This window comes from Durio zibethinus, chromosome 27, assembly GCF_047325235.1.
Source record: "Durio zibethinus cultivar Kanyao isolate XHJ-2024 chromosome 27, ASM4732523v1, whole genome shotgun sequence".
Lineage (NCBI taxonomy): Eukaryota > Viridiplantae > Streptophyta > Magnoliopsida > Malvales > Malvaceae > Durio > Durio zibethinus.
In genome coordinates, this window is record NC_143188.1 from 11051134 (window position 1) to 11064877 (window position 13744).

At 29.2% G+C, this 13744-nt stretch overlaps 1 protein-coding gene and 1 pseudogene across 2 annotated transcripts; both read left to right on the forward strand.

Annotated features, from left to right (window-relative positions):
• The first annotated feature begins 2395 nt into the window (after positions 1–2395).
• LOC111279396 (receptor-like protein 9a) lies at positions 2396–5140 on the forward strand. Its single transcript, XM_089756327.1, has 7 exons — positions 2396–2741; positions 2909–2992; positions 3059–3214; positions 3299–3360; positions 3810–4038; positions 4234–4380; positions 5136–5140. The coding sequence occupies exons 1-7, from the start codon at positions 2396–2398 to the stop codon at positions 5138–5140; spliced, it is 1029 nt and encodes a 342-aa protein (XP_089612453.1).
• Positions 5141–10751: 5611 nt separating this feature from the next.
• On the forward strand, positions 10752–13371 carry LOC149510915 (cuscuta receptor 1 pseudogene; annotated as a pseudogene). The gene has a single exon (XR_016334654.1). The product of XR_016334654.1 is annotated as a cuscuta receptor 1 pseudogene (transcript).
• Positions 13372–13744: the final 373 nt, after the last annotated feature.

Genomic DNA, 13744 nt, shown 5'->3' on the forward strand with positions numbered 1-13744 from the left:
TTTTACAATTTTTTATAAATATTTTCAAAGATTTTAAATTTCTTTTTGTATGGGATCTACTTGATACAAAGAGTATGCAACGTATTTGCTTTTTTTTTTTTTTTTCTTTTTTAATTATTTTTTTATATATTTAATAAATATTTTAAAGATTTTAAACTTTTTTGTGTAACTCAAAGTATGACATGTGTTAAGTCATTTGCTTCCTTTTTCATTTTTTATTTACTTGTTTCCCTTTTTAATATTAGATGAATATTTTTTATTATTGTAAAAGTCTTTTAGTGACGCCCATTTAGTATTATTGATTAAAAAGTATTTTTTTCTTTTTTATTATCTATTTAGTTTTATGTTTATATATATGTATTATATTAATCAAGTTATTATTATATAACTTAATTTAAAATATTAACATTTTAAACTCGATTTAGATGTTCATATAACAACCCGATGATCTCTCTTTTCACTTTATTTTTCAATTTTCGTTTCTTATTTTTTCGTTTTTCTCTTATTTTTTTATTTTTAATTAATTAAGTTATCATTAAATATCTTAATTTAATATATTAACATTTTAAGCTCAATTGGAATGTCATGTTGTGCCCCAATGAGCTCCATTTTTCTTTTTTTTTTTTGTTTTTATATTTTTAAGCTAAATTAATTTTGTGAAGAAAAGAAGCCAATGGAAATGTTCATGTGGCACCCTCAATTTGCTTTTTATCTTTCATATTTTTTAATTAGATAAATTTTAAAATAAAATGTGCCAATTGATAAAGATATCAAAATAATTTTATTCAACGAGTTTTGACCCATCTCAATCCTATAGGTATTTATTTTTTTTAAATCAAAATTGAGTTGGGAAAGGGTAGAGGTTTCTTTTTTTTTAGAAAAACAAGATCAAGACAGAAGCATATTTAGAATACTCTGTCCCAACCCATTTTTTCATATATATAAAAATATATATAGTTTATTTTTAATTTTATTATATACAGTTCATTAACAAATTAATATCTTAATTTTAGAAATTAATATCTTAAATTCAATGGGAGTGTTCATGGAGCACTCTCTATAATTTTTTTATTTTTTGTTTTTCCTTTTTTTTTCATTTTAATCCTTTTTATATTTTCTAATTTTTTGTTTTTATTTTTTTAATTAGATAAATTTTGTGAGAAAAATAAGGTCAATTGAAATATCCACATGTTTTTACTCCATTAGTTTTTTTTTTTAATCTTGCACTTTTTATTTTTTTAATTAAGTAAATTTTATAATAAAAAATAATAAATAAAATGAACAAAAAAATTCTCTATCATCAGATTGATAGGTTTGCATTCCTAGACATTGGGGCACTAACCATATGTGAAGATGAAACGGTCATCTATTAATCAAAGAAAAACTTTTTTACATTTGCATCAAGGATTCAATAAAATAAAGATTTTAATTTTTAATATAGTTAAGTTTAAGTTAATTTTATTCAAAATAATTATTTTGAAAAAGATTTCAATTTTAATAAAAAAATAGATAGATAAAAATTATTTAATATGTAATTTAATAAAAAAAATCCTCAATGAAAGAAAGTTTACTTAAATAAAGACCTCAAATTTGGAAAGAAAATAAATAAAATTAGTCAATATTTTAATTTAACAAGAAAGTAATTAATTAAGGACAAAACGGTTAAAAGTTTACTTTACTCATGACTTCAATATTAATTAAGAAATAAATAAAAATTAGTCAATATTTTAATTTAATTAACACGTAGTCTTTCTTTTTCTTTCCTCAAAAAATATCTATCCACCCACCTAACACGTAGCTTGCCCAATTTCTTTCTTATAAAGTTTCTTCGGGTTTGTTTCTTTTTCTTTATTTGCTTTTTATAATGACCTTGACTACATGCGAAAACGTATGTTGATCACTGTTTTGTTCACGCGTTAAAATTAACGTTTTATTTTATCAATTTTAAATTAAAATAATATTAATAATTTATCAAATATTAATTTAATTTAAAAAATTATTTCATGAAATTTTTAGATTTCACAAATAAATTTAGCAGATGACAGATGCATATTTAAAAAATAACAAAAACTAATTAAACAATTTATTTTGTGTCTAAAGGCAATTTTCACATTTTATTTTCCAGCTGTAGACAATAAGTAAATAAAGTAAATGAAACCCGTAGAAAGAAAGAATGGAAAAATGAAAAAGGTGTGGAAATGTGTAACACAATTGAAACCTGAAAGCACGAGGGATTCCATGGGCAGGCCAAATACTGTGAATTTTAGAGGAACTCGGGTTCCTCGAGGCCTACATATATAACAAAGCTAAGATCATTTCCAAAGGTATAGAGCACAGATACAGAAGTAATTAATAGTTATATCAAGTAAGCTGAGCTGAGTTTATTGAGATAATCATGGGGCCAAAATGGGTATGGGTAATGATGAGTGTGTTGGTTTTAGGAGCAGGGTTTAGTGATGGGTGTTTGGAGCAGGAGAGACTTGCACTCCTACAGCTCAAACCTTTTTTCAATGATCGTCAGTATTTACGCACCTGGACGGGGGAAGTGGGTTCCGACTGTTGTCGATGGGAATTCGTTGAGTGCAACATCACCACTAGACGAGTCACTGAACTCTCTTTAAACTGGATGAAGTCGGTAAATCAGAAATGGTATCTTAATGCCTCTCTGTTTCTTCCATTTGAAGAACTGAGGAGTCTTTATCTCCAAGGGAATGAAATAGCTGGTTTTGTTGAGAATGAAGGTTAATTGGTTGTATTTCTTCTTAGTAATTTATAGTACCATAAAATAAATAAATAAATAAATAATGGGTTAATTCCTATTATCCGAGGTGGCTTTGGAAGAGACACTACTCACTAACTTGTTTTATGCATGCAATGCATTTAAAAATTCTCTTTTCTTCTCTTGCAGGTTTTGAAAAGCTATCCAAGTTGAAACATCTCGAGATCCTTGATTTAAGCTATAATCACATTGAGAGCCTCCGGTCCTCCCATGGTATATACATTATTGACAACCATGTTCATGTTCTATACAAGCTGAAATTATGCCAATTTTCTGCAGGTAATGGAAGACAATTGAGGCTGATCAATTTACAAGTACTTGACTTAAGTGACAATCCCTTCAATAACAGTATATTGGCAGACCTTAGTGGGTTTTCAAATCTAAAGTCATTGAATTTAAGACAAAATCAACTGAATGGATCAATAGATATCAAAGGTAAAACTAAATTCTATAACTTTAAAGCAATTATTAATTAAATAAGCAGTCTCTAACATAGTTTAATGTGTGAAATCTATCCAGAACTTTGCCTATTGAGCAATTTAGAGACACTAGATATGAGCCACAATGAGGTAAACCAATTTGTGACTTTTAAAGGTATGAATTAAAGTAAATTTTAATTTTCTACATCATTCATTAATCACAGATATTGGTCAATGATATTAACGACATCAAAACAAAGCTTTTCCAATATTGGTTTCTCCTAATATTATTACACTTTGATAATTAAGGATGGTTATTAAGGAATAATGATTTTCGGGTTCTTTTGAATTCAAATGTTTCAATTTTGCATTATTTTAATTTGGATAATTTTAAATTCGAATTATTTTATCTTCGAGTCATATGATACTCATACCAAGGGTCAACTCATTTTGGGTTTAAATTAATGGCTTTTAAATTCAAATCAAGTTGAAGTTAGATGAATCATTCAAGTCATTGTGGATCAGCTCAACTTGTTTATTGATGATTTATTGTGAATGATTAATTGATTGTACTTGTAGTGTCATCAAATTAACAAAATATATCCACTAAGCCACTATCGTATATATTTACACCAAACTATGCAGTCGAACTACATATACTAAATATATACTCTTTCCTTGCAGAAAATAGATGCTTGAGGAAGCTAAAAAATCTCTATCTAGACGATGTCTCCACCAAACAAAGCTTTTCTCTTGTATCATTCCTAGAGGCATTTTCATCTGTCAAGACTCTCTTTTTAAGAGATAACTCTAATTTAAACAAAACATTAGTTACGCAAGGTTAGTTATGGTTGTGATTTTATACAAAAATGTTAAATCAATTTATATTAATTTTAAATGTTATTTATTGTCCAACATATACCAAATACATCCATAGCATCTACACCTCCATCAATCATACTTACTAAATATATACTTCTTGTTCTACATAGAGTGAGTATTTTTTTTCCCTTTTGGATGTCAATTGTACACCAGAGTTGCATCTGTTGAGCAATGTGGAGGACCTATTCATGGATAATACTCCTTTGGACATCAACTTTTTGCAAAGCATTGGCAACTTGACTTCTCTCAAAATCTTGTCCCTGTATAACTGCGGTTTGGCTGGCACTTTACCTAGTCAAGGTAATAGAATTACATTTTAAGCATCAGTTACTTTCATTTTGTTACATTTTTTTTTTGTATTTTTAATAACTAATATTACTCTATGTTTTCTGTATTTAATATTAATTTTCTTTTTTCTTTTCTTTTTAAGTCAAAGTTTATTAAAGCAACCATGAAGTTACAAAACTAGCCAAGACTAGCAAAAGGAAAATCCAAAGTACCAATACACACCAACTTGAGAATCTAAAATCACCTGAATGAAGCCAAAGAAAAACACTCTACAAGCTAGCAAGAATAGCCAAGAGCGACCAAAATTACAAACAAGAATCCAGAATATGGTCACCTATGAAAAACCCACCATACTTGAGTTTTGTACGGTTATGTAAACAAATAACTGTCGGAAACAAGAAAAATGGTATGTGAACAATAGCCAGTAAATGATAAATTCAACCACATCATCAATAGAACCATCTTGTGACAACTATCGAACACTAACTGTTAACATTATCGTCTAAGTCCCTCCGTTCCATTTCTATCATCTTGTCAATAATAATTTCTTCATCACCTTCAAACGATAACCCAGGACGTTTCTCAAGATCCCAAGTTTTGATAGCCTCTTCTTTATGCATAGAATTTACTTGTCAGATATCATTATCTAAATGTTATTGACTTTTTCAAGAATCACAAGGGATCCTTAATACAAACTAGAATCTTTGAAACCTTCTTCCTATTCCGTTTTTAGTTTTTCTCATTTCTTTTTCCTAATTTTGTGACAGTTTAGATTTTTCCTACATAAGTAATCAAAATTATCTTCAATATCTTCAGAATTAACACTATACTCTTCATTTTCCATTTTTAAGTCACACTCTTAATATTGGACAGATTCCTTATCTTTCTCTTCCTCGACTTCCTAATCTAAATTCAAAGAATTGGAACCTAATCTATCTTCGAGTGACTTTTTGTCCTTGACTACCCCTACCACCATTCCTATACTCAACCACTTCTAGACAACAAGCAAGGCTATTAGACTCTTCTACTGTAGTTCTTCCTTCCCTATTCACCAGCATAGGATCAAGGCTCCAATTATTTTCTTAGACTTGATTTGTATTAGGAATATCCAAAGACCCCCCACTACTAAAGGATTGCTTAACATCATTTGAAAGGTGAGCTTGTACTGGTTCATCTCCTAACTCCTTGGACTGAACATGGTTAGGCACCTCTACTAAATGATTCTCATAGGACAACTCCTTTTCATTATCTAGTGTACTATCCTTTGAAATCTCTAAGACATAAGCTTTTAGTATCTCATCTTGATTGATTTGATAATTGAAGACCCTATCATAATGTATAAGTCCATAAACCCATCGCTAGACACAAAATCTAAAAGTTGTCACTAATTTTTTTTTTTTATTTAGGTGCAGTTAAATATCTAGATAAATCTTCCCTCTTTTAAAAAGTAGCCCCAAGCTTGACTCAAATTCCTTAAAAGAGTAAGTTCTAGTATATGAAATTAAAATTAGGTTTAAGAGTACGGTTATATGTAAAGAAGATTATAGCACCTCTACAACACTTATTCAAATAATGATACCAGTTGATTTCGTGTTATTCAAAAACCTCAAAAATCTTATCAGATAATTAATTATTGAAAATTATTGTTAAACTACTCCAATCTGTTTATAATAATTTTAAAACATTCTTTCACATCAAGAATATCCAATGAGACTATTTGTCATGCTTGAAGAGGCTCCGTTGTTAAATTCATTTAATTTTTATACAAAACCTTTTATTCATTATAAGTGGAATTTTTTGTGAGAATCTTGATTGTGAAAATCTTTCCTAAATTCTTCGATATATTAATAAAATTTAGAAAGAATTTCTCATTTAATAATTTACATGGAAATTGCTTATTATAACACTCTTAGTAATTTCATCACTAGATCCAAAACCAATTTTATAAATCAAACCCACAAATATATTTATTTATTTTCAAAAATATTTTTCAATATGTTAATAAAATTTTCTATCCAAAAAAAATCATCCAATATATTAGCAAAATTCACAAAAATTATATTTTTCTCTTCGAAATATATTTTTTAATTAATAATATTTTCTAATATTTTTGTAAAATCTTATTTTTAAACATTTTAAAAATCATAAAATCTTCCAATATATTGGTAAAGTTTATTTATTTAAAATACATTCTAAAATTTCAACCTTCCAATATGTTGATAAGATTTTATTTTTATTTTAAAAAATTATTTTTTTAATTTCAAAACCCTCCAATATATTGGTAATTTTTTTTATTTTTTAAAAATTATTTTAAAATTACCAAACCTTTGAATATGTTAGTAAGATTTTATTTTTGTATTTCAAAAAAATACTTTTCTTAAAAAACATTTTTATTTTTAAATAGATAAATCAATAAAATAAAAACATAGCCTAAAATTTTTTACTTGGCTTGACTTAAGAAATGGCTTGGCTCGTGACTAGTGTAGCGATTCGGTTAAGTTTGATGGCTTGACTTGACAGCACCTCAAAAGTTGATGAATTTTAGGATCAGATTGACGCTTGGAAAATTAGGAATCATCATTGGAATTTGGAAGTATCGTCAGAATTCTTGTTGAGAACTTCAAAGGTATCTTAAAATCTTATCAGAGCTTGGGAATTTTGTCGAAAAATCATTGAAACTAGAAAAAGCCTAAAATTTGAACTTGAACTATCTAAAACCTTTTCACTCTCAAATTCTCCTCCATGATTGTTGTATTGGTAAGTAATGAATTGTTGGGTATTTATAGGAACTTAATCCCAATTTGATAAGAACTCTAACTCAATCAAAGATTATTCTAAAAACTATCTTCAAAATAATTTAAGAATTTCATCTACATCCTCACTCATTTTTTCCAAAATCAAACTTTTTAGATTTTATCAACACATTATATACCTTACAAAGAAATTGATCTCGATACCAAACCCTTGAATTGAATGAATTCCAATCCTCCAAGAATTCAACCTTCCCCACACTCTTGTTCAACTCTTTTCATTTTTTGTTTTATTTTTTTAAAAAAATAAAAACAAAGATAAAACAAAGTAAAGATAATTAAGAAATAAATAAAGATATATAACGAGATAAATCACTAAATAAAAATAACTAATGAAGATAAATATAATCTATAAAGATAAATACCTTATAAAGATAAATGAGAATAAATAATAAAAAACTTAAAATAATAATAAAAAAAAAGGTTTTTAAGCTTAGACCCAAATTGGATTCAAATAATATCAAAAGTCAATATGCTCCCAAAAGTAACCCTAGACAAAACAGAGTATCTACAGCTATCTCTTTTTATGCATTTTTAGTGAAACAAGAATTGTATAAAGATATAGTCATCCATTACGTCTAGGTTAACATGCTCAAAAAACAAATTAAAAAATATTTAAAATCTTTTCTAAACAGATAAAAAATTTTAGAATGATTTAAACATTGAAGTTGTGACCTAGATTGAGCTAAAGTCTAAAACAAAAAGATTTAACTTGAGCTGAAGTCTAAAAGTTAAATTACTTGGACTGAGCTAAAGTCTAAATTTGAGATGAGCTGGATTGAGCCGAAGTCTAAAAATATAATGACTTAGACTGATCCAAAATCGAAAAATTATTAAACTTGGACTGAGGTAAAGTTGAAAAATGATATGACTTGGATTGAGCTTAAGTTGAAAAAATGATACGAGTTGCACAAAGCCAAAGTCAAAAAATTAATTTAACTTGGACTAAGCCAAAGTTGAAAATGAAATGACTTGAATTGTACTTAAGTCGAAAAATGATATGAGTTGGATTGAGCCAAAGTCAAATAATGATATGAAGCCAAAGCTAAAAATAATATGACTTGGATTGATTCAAAGTCGAAATTTTGATATGACTTGAATTAAAACTAAGTTGAAAAAATAATATGATTTGGTTTAAGCTAAAATTTTAGGCTGTTTGTAACATTTTTAGTAATTCTATCATCAAAGATCCCAAGCCAATTTTATAAATACAACACACATATATAATTATTCATTTTTAAAAATATCTTTCAATATGTTGGTAAAATTTTTTGTCAAAAAAATCTTTCAATATGTTGGTAGGATTCATGAAAATTATATTTTTTTTCTCTTTGAAACATTTTTTTAATTAATAAGACTTTCCAATATGTTGCTAAAATCCTATTTTTAAACATTTTAAAAATCACAACACCCTCCAATATGTTGGTAAGGTTTATTTATTTAAAATTCATTTTTAAACTTTCAACCTTCTAATATGTTGGTAAAGCTTATTTATTTAAAATTCATTATTAAAATTTCAACCTTCCAATATGTAGATAAAGTTTTATTTTTATTTTCAATTTTTTTTTTAATTTCAAAACCCTTCAATATGTTGGTAAGGTTTTATTTTTATATTTTAATTTTTTTTGATTTCAAAACCCCCCATATGTTGGTAAGGTTTTTTATTTTTCAAAATCTGTTTTAAAATTACCAAACCTTCAAATACGTTGGCAAGGTTTTATTTTCAATTTTCAAAAATTATTTTTCTTAAAAAACATTTTTTATTTTTAAATAAATAAATAAAATAAAAATATAACCTAACATTTTTGCCTAAGCTCATGACTAGAATAGAGACTTGATTCGACTTGGTGTCTTAGCTTAGTAGTAGCTCAACTTGTGATGAATTTTAGGTCAAACGCTATAGGTCGGGTGGGATCAAATTGACGCTTGGGAAATTGAGAATCCTTGTTGGAATCCAGAGGTATCATCAAAATATTTGTCGGGAATTTTAATGCTCACTGAAAAATGTCACCTCAATTTGGAAATTTTTTCAGAGCCTTGGAATTTTGTAAAAAAATTGTTCAGAATTGAAAAAGCCTAAAATTTAAATTTGAACTAACTAAAACTTTTTTGCTCTCAAATTCTCTTATGTGATCATTGTATGTTGATTATGTAAACTTGTAGGGAATTTATAGGAGTCTAGTCCCAACTAAACAAGAACTCCCGTTGATTAGAAATTAAAATTTTTTATTATACAAGAACAAAAACTTTGAATTAATTTCTAAAAATCTAATCAAAGCCTTCAAAAAATTCACATGAATTATCAACCAAAAAATATTTTCCAATAAACATTTTGATCTTCGTTTTTTGATAAAGATAAACAATAAAAATGAGATAAAAACAAGATAAATAGAAAAATAAAAAAGATAAAAATAAATATAAAATAAAACTAATGATAAGTACAATTATAAATATAAAAATAAAATAAACTATAAAAATCGTACCAAGCCCAATTAATTTAAACTATGGACTGAATAGAGTGTCTATAAACCCTTTGACTAAAAAGATTTGAATATGATTATACAAAATACCATAAGAAACAGAAACTGAACTTTTATTAACCTTTTCCCCACCGTGCATGCAAGAATCACCTTTTTTCTCTATTCTAAACTTCGACAAGCTCTTTTAATGGATGCTAGAGACATCTTCATTTTCTTGCAACACACCATTAAACATCTCTGCATAAGATTTACAATTATTTAAAGGAACCTCATACCTACTACTAGATTCTTTAAAACTTAGCACCAAATAGTCCCTTGGCTTTGAAAAATCGAAGTTTATCCAGATACAATCTAAAGCTGAAAATCGTTGACATTCTTAAAAATGATAAATCCATATCTTTGACCCCAAATAATTTTTAGCGTGAATATACACATTGATAATTTTTAGAGATGACAATTTATCCAAAATTGGCAAGTTTCGACCCATAAGCTTTTTTAAATCAGGTTTCATGTTTGGTCATGGTTAAGTTTAAGGTAAAATCGCTTCGGTATATATAAAAAATATATATTTGTTATTATTTTTTAATTATATATTATATTAATAAAATTATTATTACTAATACTTCAATTTAAGATATTAACTTAATAAATAATACTATATTATGTATAATTAAGATGTAATTTACATTAAAAAATAATGTTTTATTAATATTATACTAAAATTAAAATTATCAAGTTAATTTCGAATAGGGTAAATTACGGCTTATAAATATATGGATTAGGTTGGGTATAAAAACTAATATTTTAATAAAAATAATATTTTGATGTCAGATCGGGTCCAAATCAGACGTAAATTTCATGAGGTCAAGTTGGAGTTGGTGCGAGAAAAAACTCGCCCTTACTTGACTCATTACCATCACTAAGAAAGTCACAAAAGTTTTCCTTTTTCTCTTTTTTAAGCTTATAGCAATTTTTTACTATTTTAACTATAAACTATATATATATATATATAGGCACAAATTTAAGGATGTGAAATTGAATCTTGATTAAAAAAAAAAAACCAAAATTAAATTTGAATCTCCTCTTTATTTTTTTTACACGTTGGTGCCACCTAAAAGGTCTCGAAGAATTGAGTCTCAATGGAAATGGTCTACAGGGTGCAATTGCTTCATGCTTGGGTAACTTGACATTTCTTCGCTATTTAGATATCTCTAACAATCAGTTCACAGGAAATATTGCCTTCACTGCCCTCTCAAATCTCACTATGCTTCAATTCCTCTCCCTTTCAAATAATCAATGTCAAGTTCCAGTGTCCTTCAAATCATTTGCAAACCACTCAAATCTTAAAATCCTTTCAAGCAATGGGAACAGGTTAGCAGCGGAACCAACAGTTTTCCAAACCTGGTCCCCAAAATTTCAACTTAAGGTGTCAAATTGCACAATAGAAGAACACAGGAATCCACAACTTACTAACTTCCTCTATTACCAATATGACTTGAGATACGTCGATCTTTCCTATAGCAATTTTGTTGGAATAAGGTTCCCCGATTGGTTGGTAAGGAATAATACAAGACTAGAAGCACTTTACATGATGAATAGTTCTATTGAGGGACCTCTTTTCTTACCATCACATCCTAATAATAACATGAGGGCACTTAACATATCAAACAATAAAATGCAACATCAAATTCCAACCAATTTTTGCTCAGTTTTTCCAAATTTAGAATTGTTAACCATGTCGCGAAATGCCTTCAAAAGTAATATTCCTCCTTGTTTGGGTGTTATGAGTGGGTTAGAAATTTTAGACATATCCTACAACTACTTTTTTGGAGGAATACCTAAGGAGTTGGCCATGAGTGGCTCATTAATGGTTCTTGTACTTTCAAATAACACCTTGAGTGGCAAAATGTTTCCTGCAATATATCGCTCAACTAGGCTGAAAGGATTATATTTGGATGGCAACAACTTTGATGGAGAGATGCCTCATTTTTCCCCTATTATCTCTTCAGAGCTTGAAACTTTAGATTTAAGCAACAACCACTTGTCTGGGAAACTCCCAATATGGTTGTGGAATTGTACAAGATTGTTGATGCTAGCTTTGGCTAACAACCAATTCGAGGGTCCCATTCCCATTGAATTATGCAATCTGGTGGATCTTCAGTATTTGGATCTTTCTCAAAATCACCTGTCTGGTACAATACCATCTTGCTCCAATCCACAGTATATAAAGCATGTACATCTGAGCAGGAATAAACTGAGTGGACCACTGTCACCTGCCTTTTATAGAAGCTCTTCATTAGTAACATTAGATCTGAGTGAAAACAACTTCACCGGAAAATTTCCAGATTGGATCCACACACTGCCGGCTCTGAGTGTCCTTCTTCTAAAATCAAATCAGTTCCATGGTGAATTTTCTCTGCAATTGTGCAAATTGTACTCATTAAGCATCATGGACCTTTCTCAGAATAAACTTTCTGGTCCCATACCTTCCTGTTTCAGTAATTTAACTCTTCAGCCAAGGGATGAAAAGTCTGATATAACTAAAAGCATTTTCGGTGTTAAGTATGACGTCGTTGAAGGAGTATTGACAGATATGGGACTGAAAATATATCATCTCATAAAAGATAGGTATTATGAAAATGCATTTCCTACATCACCTTGGTCTACTTATACTTATGAAGAAGAGATAGTGATTTCAACAAAGAGGTCATCATACACTTACAGGGGTCACATTCTTGATATGTTTTCTGGATTTGATCTCTCTTGCAACCAACTCACCAGCATAATCCCACTGGGATTGGGGACTTTGGCAGAAATCCGTGGCCTAAACTTGTCGCACAACAATTTAACTGGACCCATCCCCTCCACGTTCTCAAAACTTAAGCAGATTGAGAGCTTGGATCTTTCCTACAACAACTTAAACGGTAGAATTCCCCTGCAACTGACTGAGTTGAACTTTCTGGCGGTATTCACTGTTGCACACAACAACTTGTCAGGGCCTCTCCCAGACAGGAAAGGTCAATTTGGGACATTCGACGGGAGCAGTTACGAGGGAAACCATCTTCTTTGTGGACCTCCATTGGAAAACAGTTGTGGTGAAGGTGATTCATCAGAAACTCCAAATGCTTCATCTGATGAAGATGAAGAAGATGGTTTTATAGACATGGTTGATTTCTACGACAGCTTTGGGGTTTCCTTTGCAATTATATTGCTGGCAACTGGCATTGTACTCTACATAAACCCATACTGGAGACGGGCATGGTTTTATTTCATTGAAGAGCGAAGCACCGCTTGTTATTTCTTCATTGTGGACAACCTTCGGAGATTGCCCTGCTTCAGAAGAAACATATAGCCCTGTGTATCTTCCTTGGTTATAGAGCACTTCAAGTTCAAGGTAAGAATGTATCCTCCTCTTGCTTCATCTTCTTCTTTTTCCCCGAAAGTTTTTAGTGCTGAAATTTTGTAAGATGGGACTATGTCAGTTATCTCATGTTGGCAATCTCCTCGAATTCTGAAAACTGATGCTTGGTAAAATAATTGTCTGATTTTAAAATGCCCTTAGCGTTTCTTTCTTTTTTTTTTTTTTTTTTTTTGCATAAGTTTGGTTGTATCCGTGAATTTGTTTAGAGCTTGAAGTCGGATATTTTCATATTGTGAAAATGATGCTGGAATCAGGTAAAAAGTTTATTACTGTCCTTTTGGTTGTGTCTGTAGACTGCAGGTAATAACCTTAGGCATACATATAAACAAATAACATGATTAACTTACATATAAAACAAAGAGATTCAAAGGCTTTTGTTTGAAGAGTTAAAAAATTACTCTTTCTTTATACATATTCAGTTATGAAAATGTAAATGCAATTTCAGGGAAAACATAAGTGAGTTGCCCATAGCAATACCTCTTTCTAACAAGGCAACAGACAAACCGTCTCATCAACGCAGGATTGCTCTTTCTTTGGTCATTTCGGTTATAGTTGTTATTAAATTGAGACTCAGTCCTCACCCATCTAATTCTTAACTTAATTTTTAGCCACTCGTCTACCCCAAGCTGCCCACACAGTGTGGTAATTCAGACCAAGTTGAGTGT

Bases quoted from the DNA above. Each gene is read 5' to 3' on its own strand.
- LOC111279396 (XM_089756327.1), top strand. From the start codon at position 2,396: ATGGGGCCAAAATGGGTATGGGTAATGATGAGTGTGTTGGTTTTAGGA. The intron at 3,361-3,809 runs GTGACTTTTAAA...ATATCCACTAAG, and splicing joins ACAATGAGGTAAACCAATTT to CCACTATCGTATATATTTAC. The intron at 4,039-4,233 runs GTTAGTTATGGT...ATTGTACACCAG, and splicing joins CAAAACATTAGTTACGCAAG to AGTTGCATCTGTTGAGCAAT.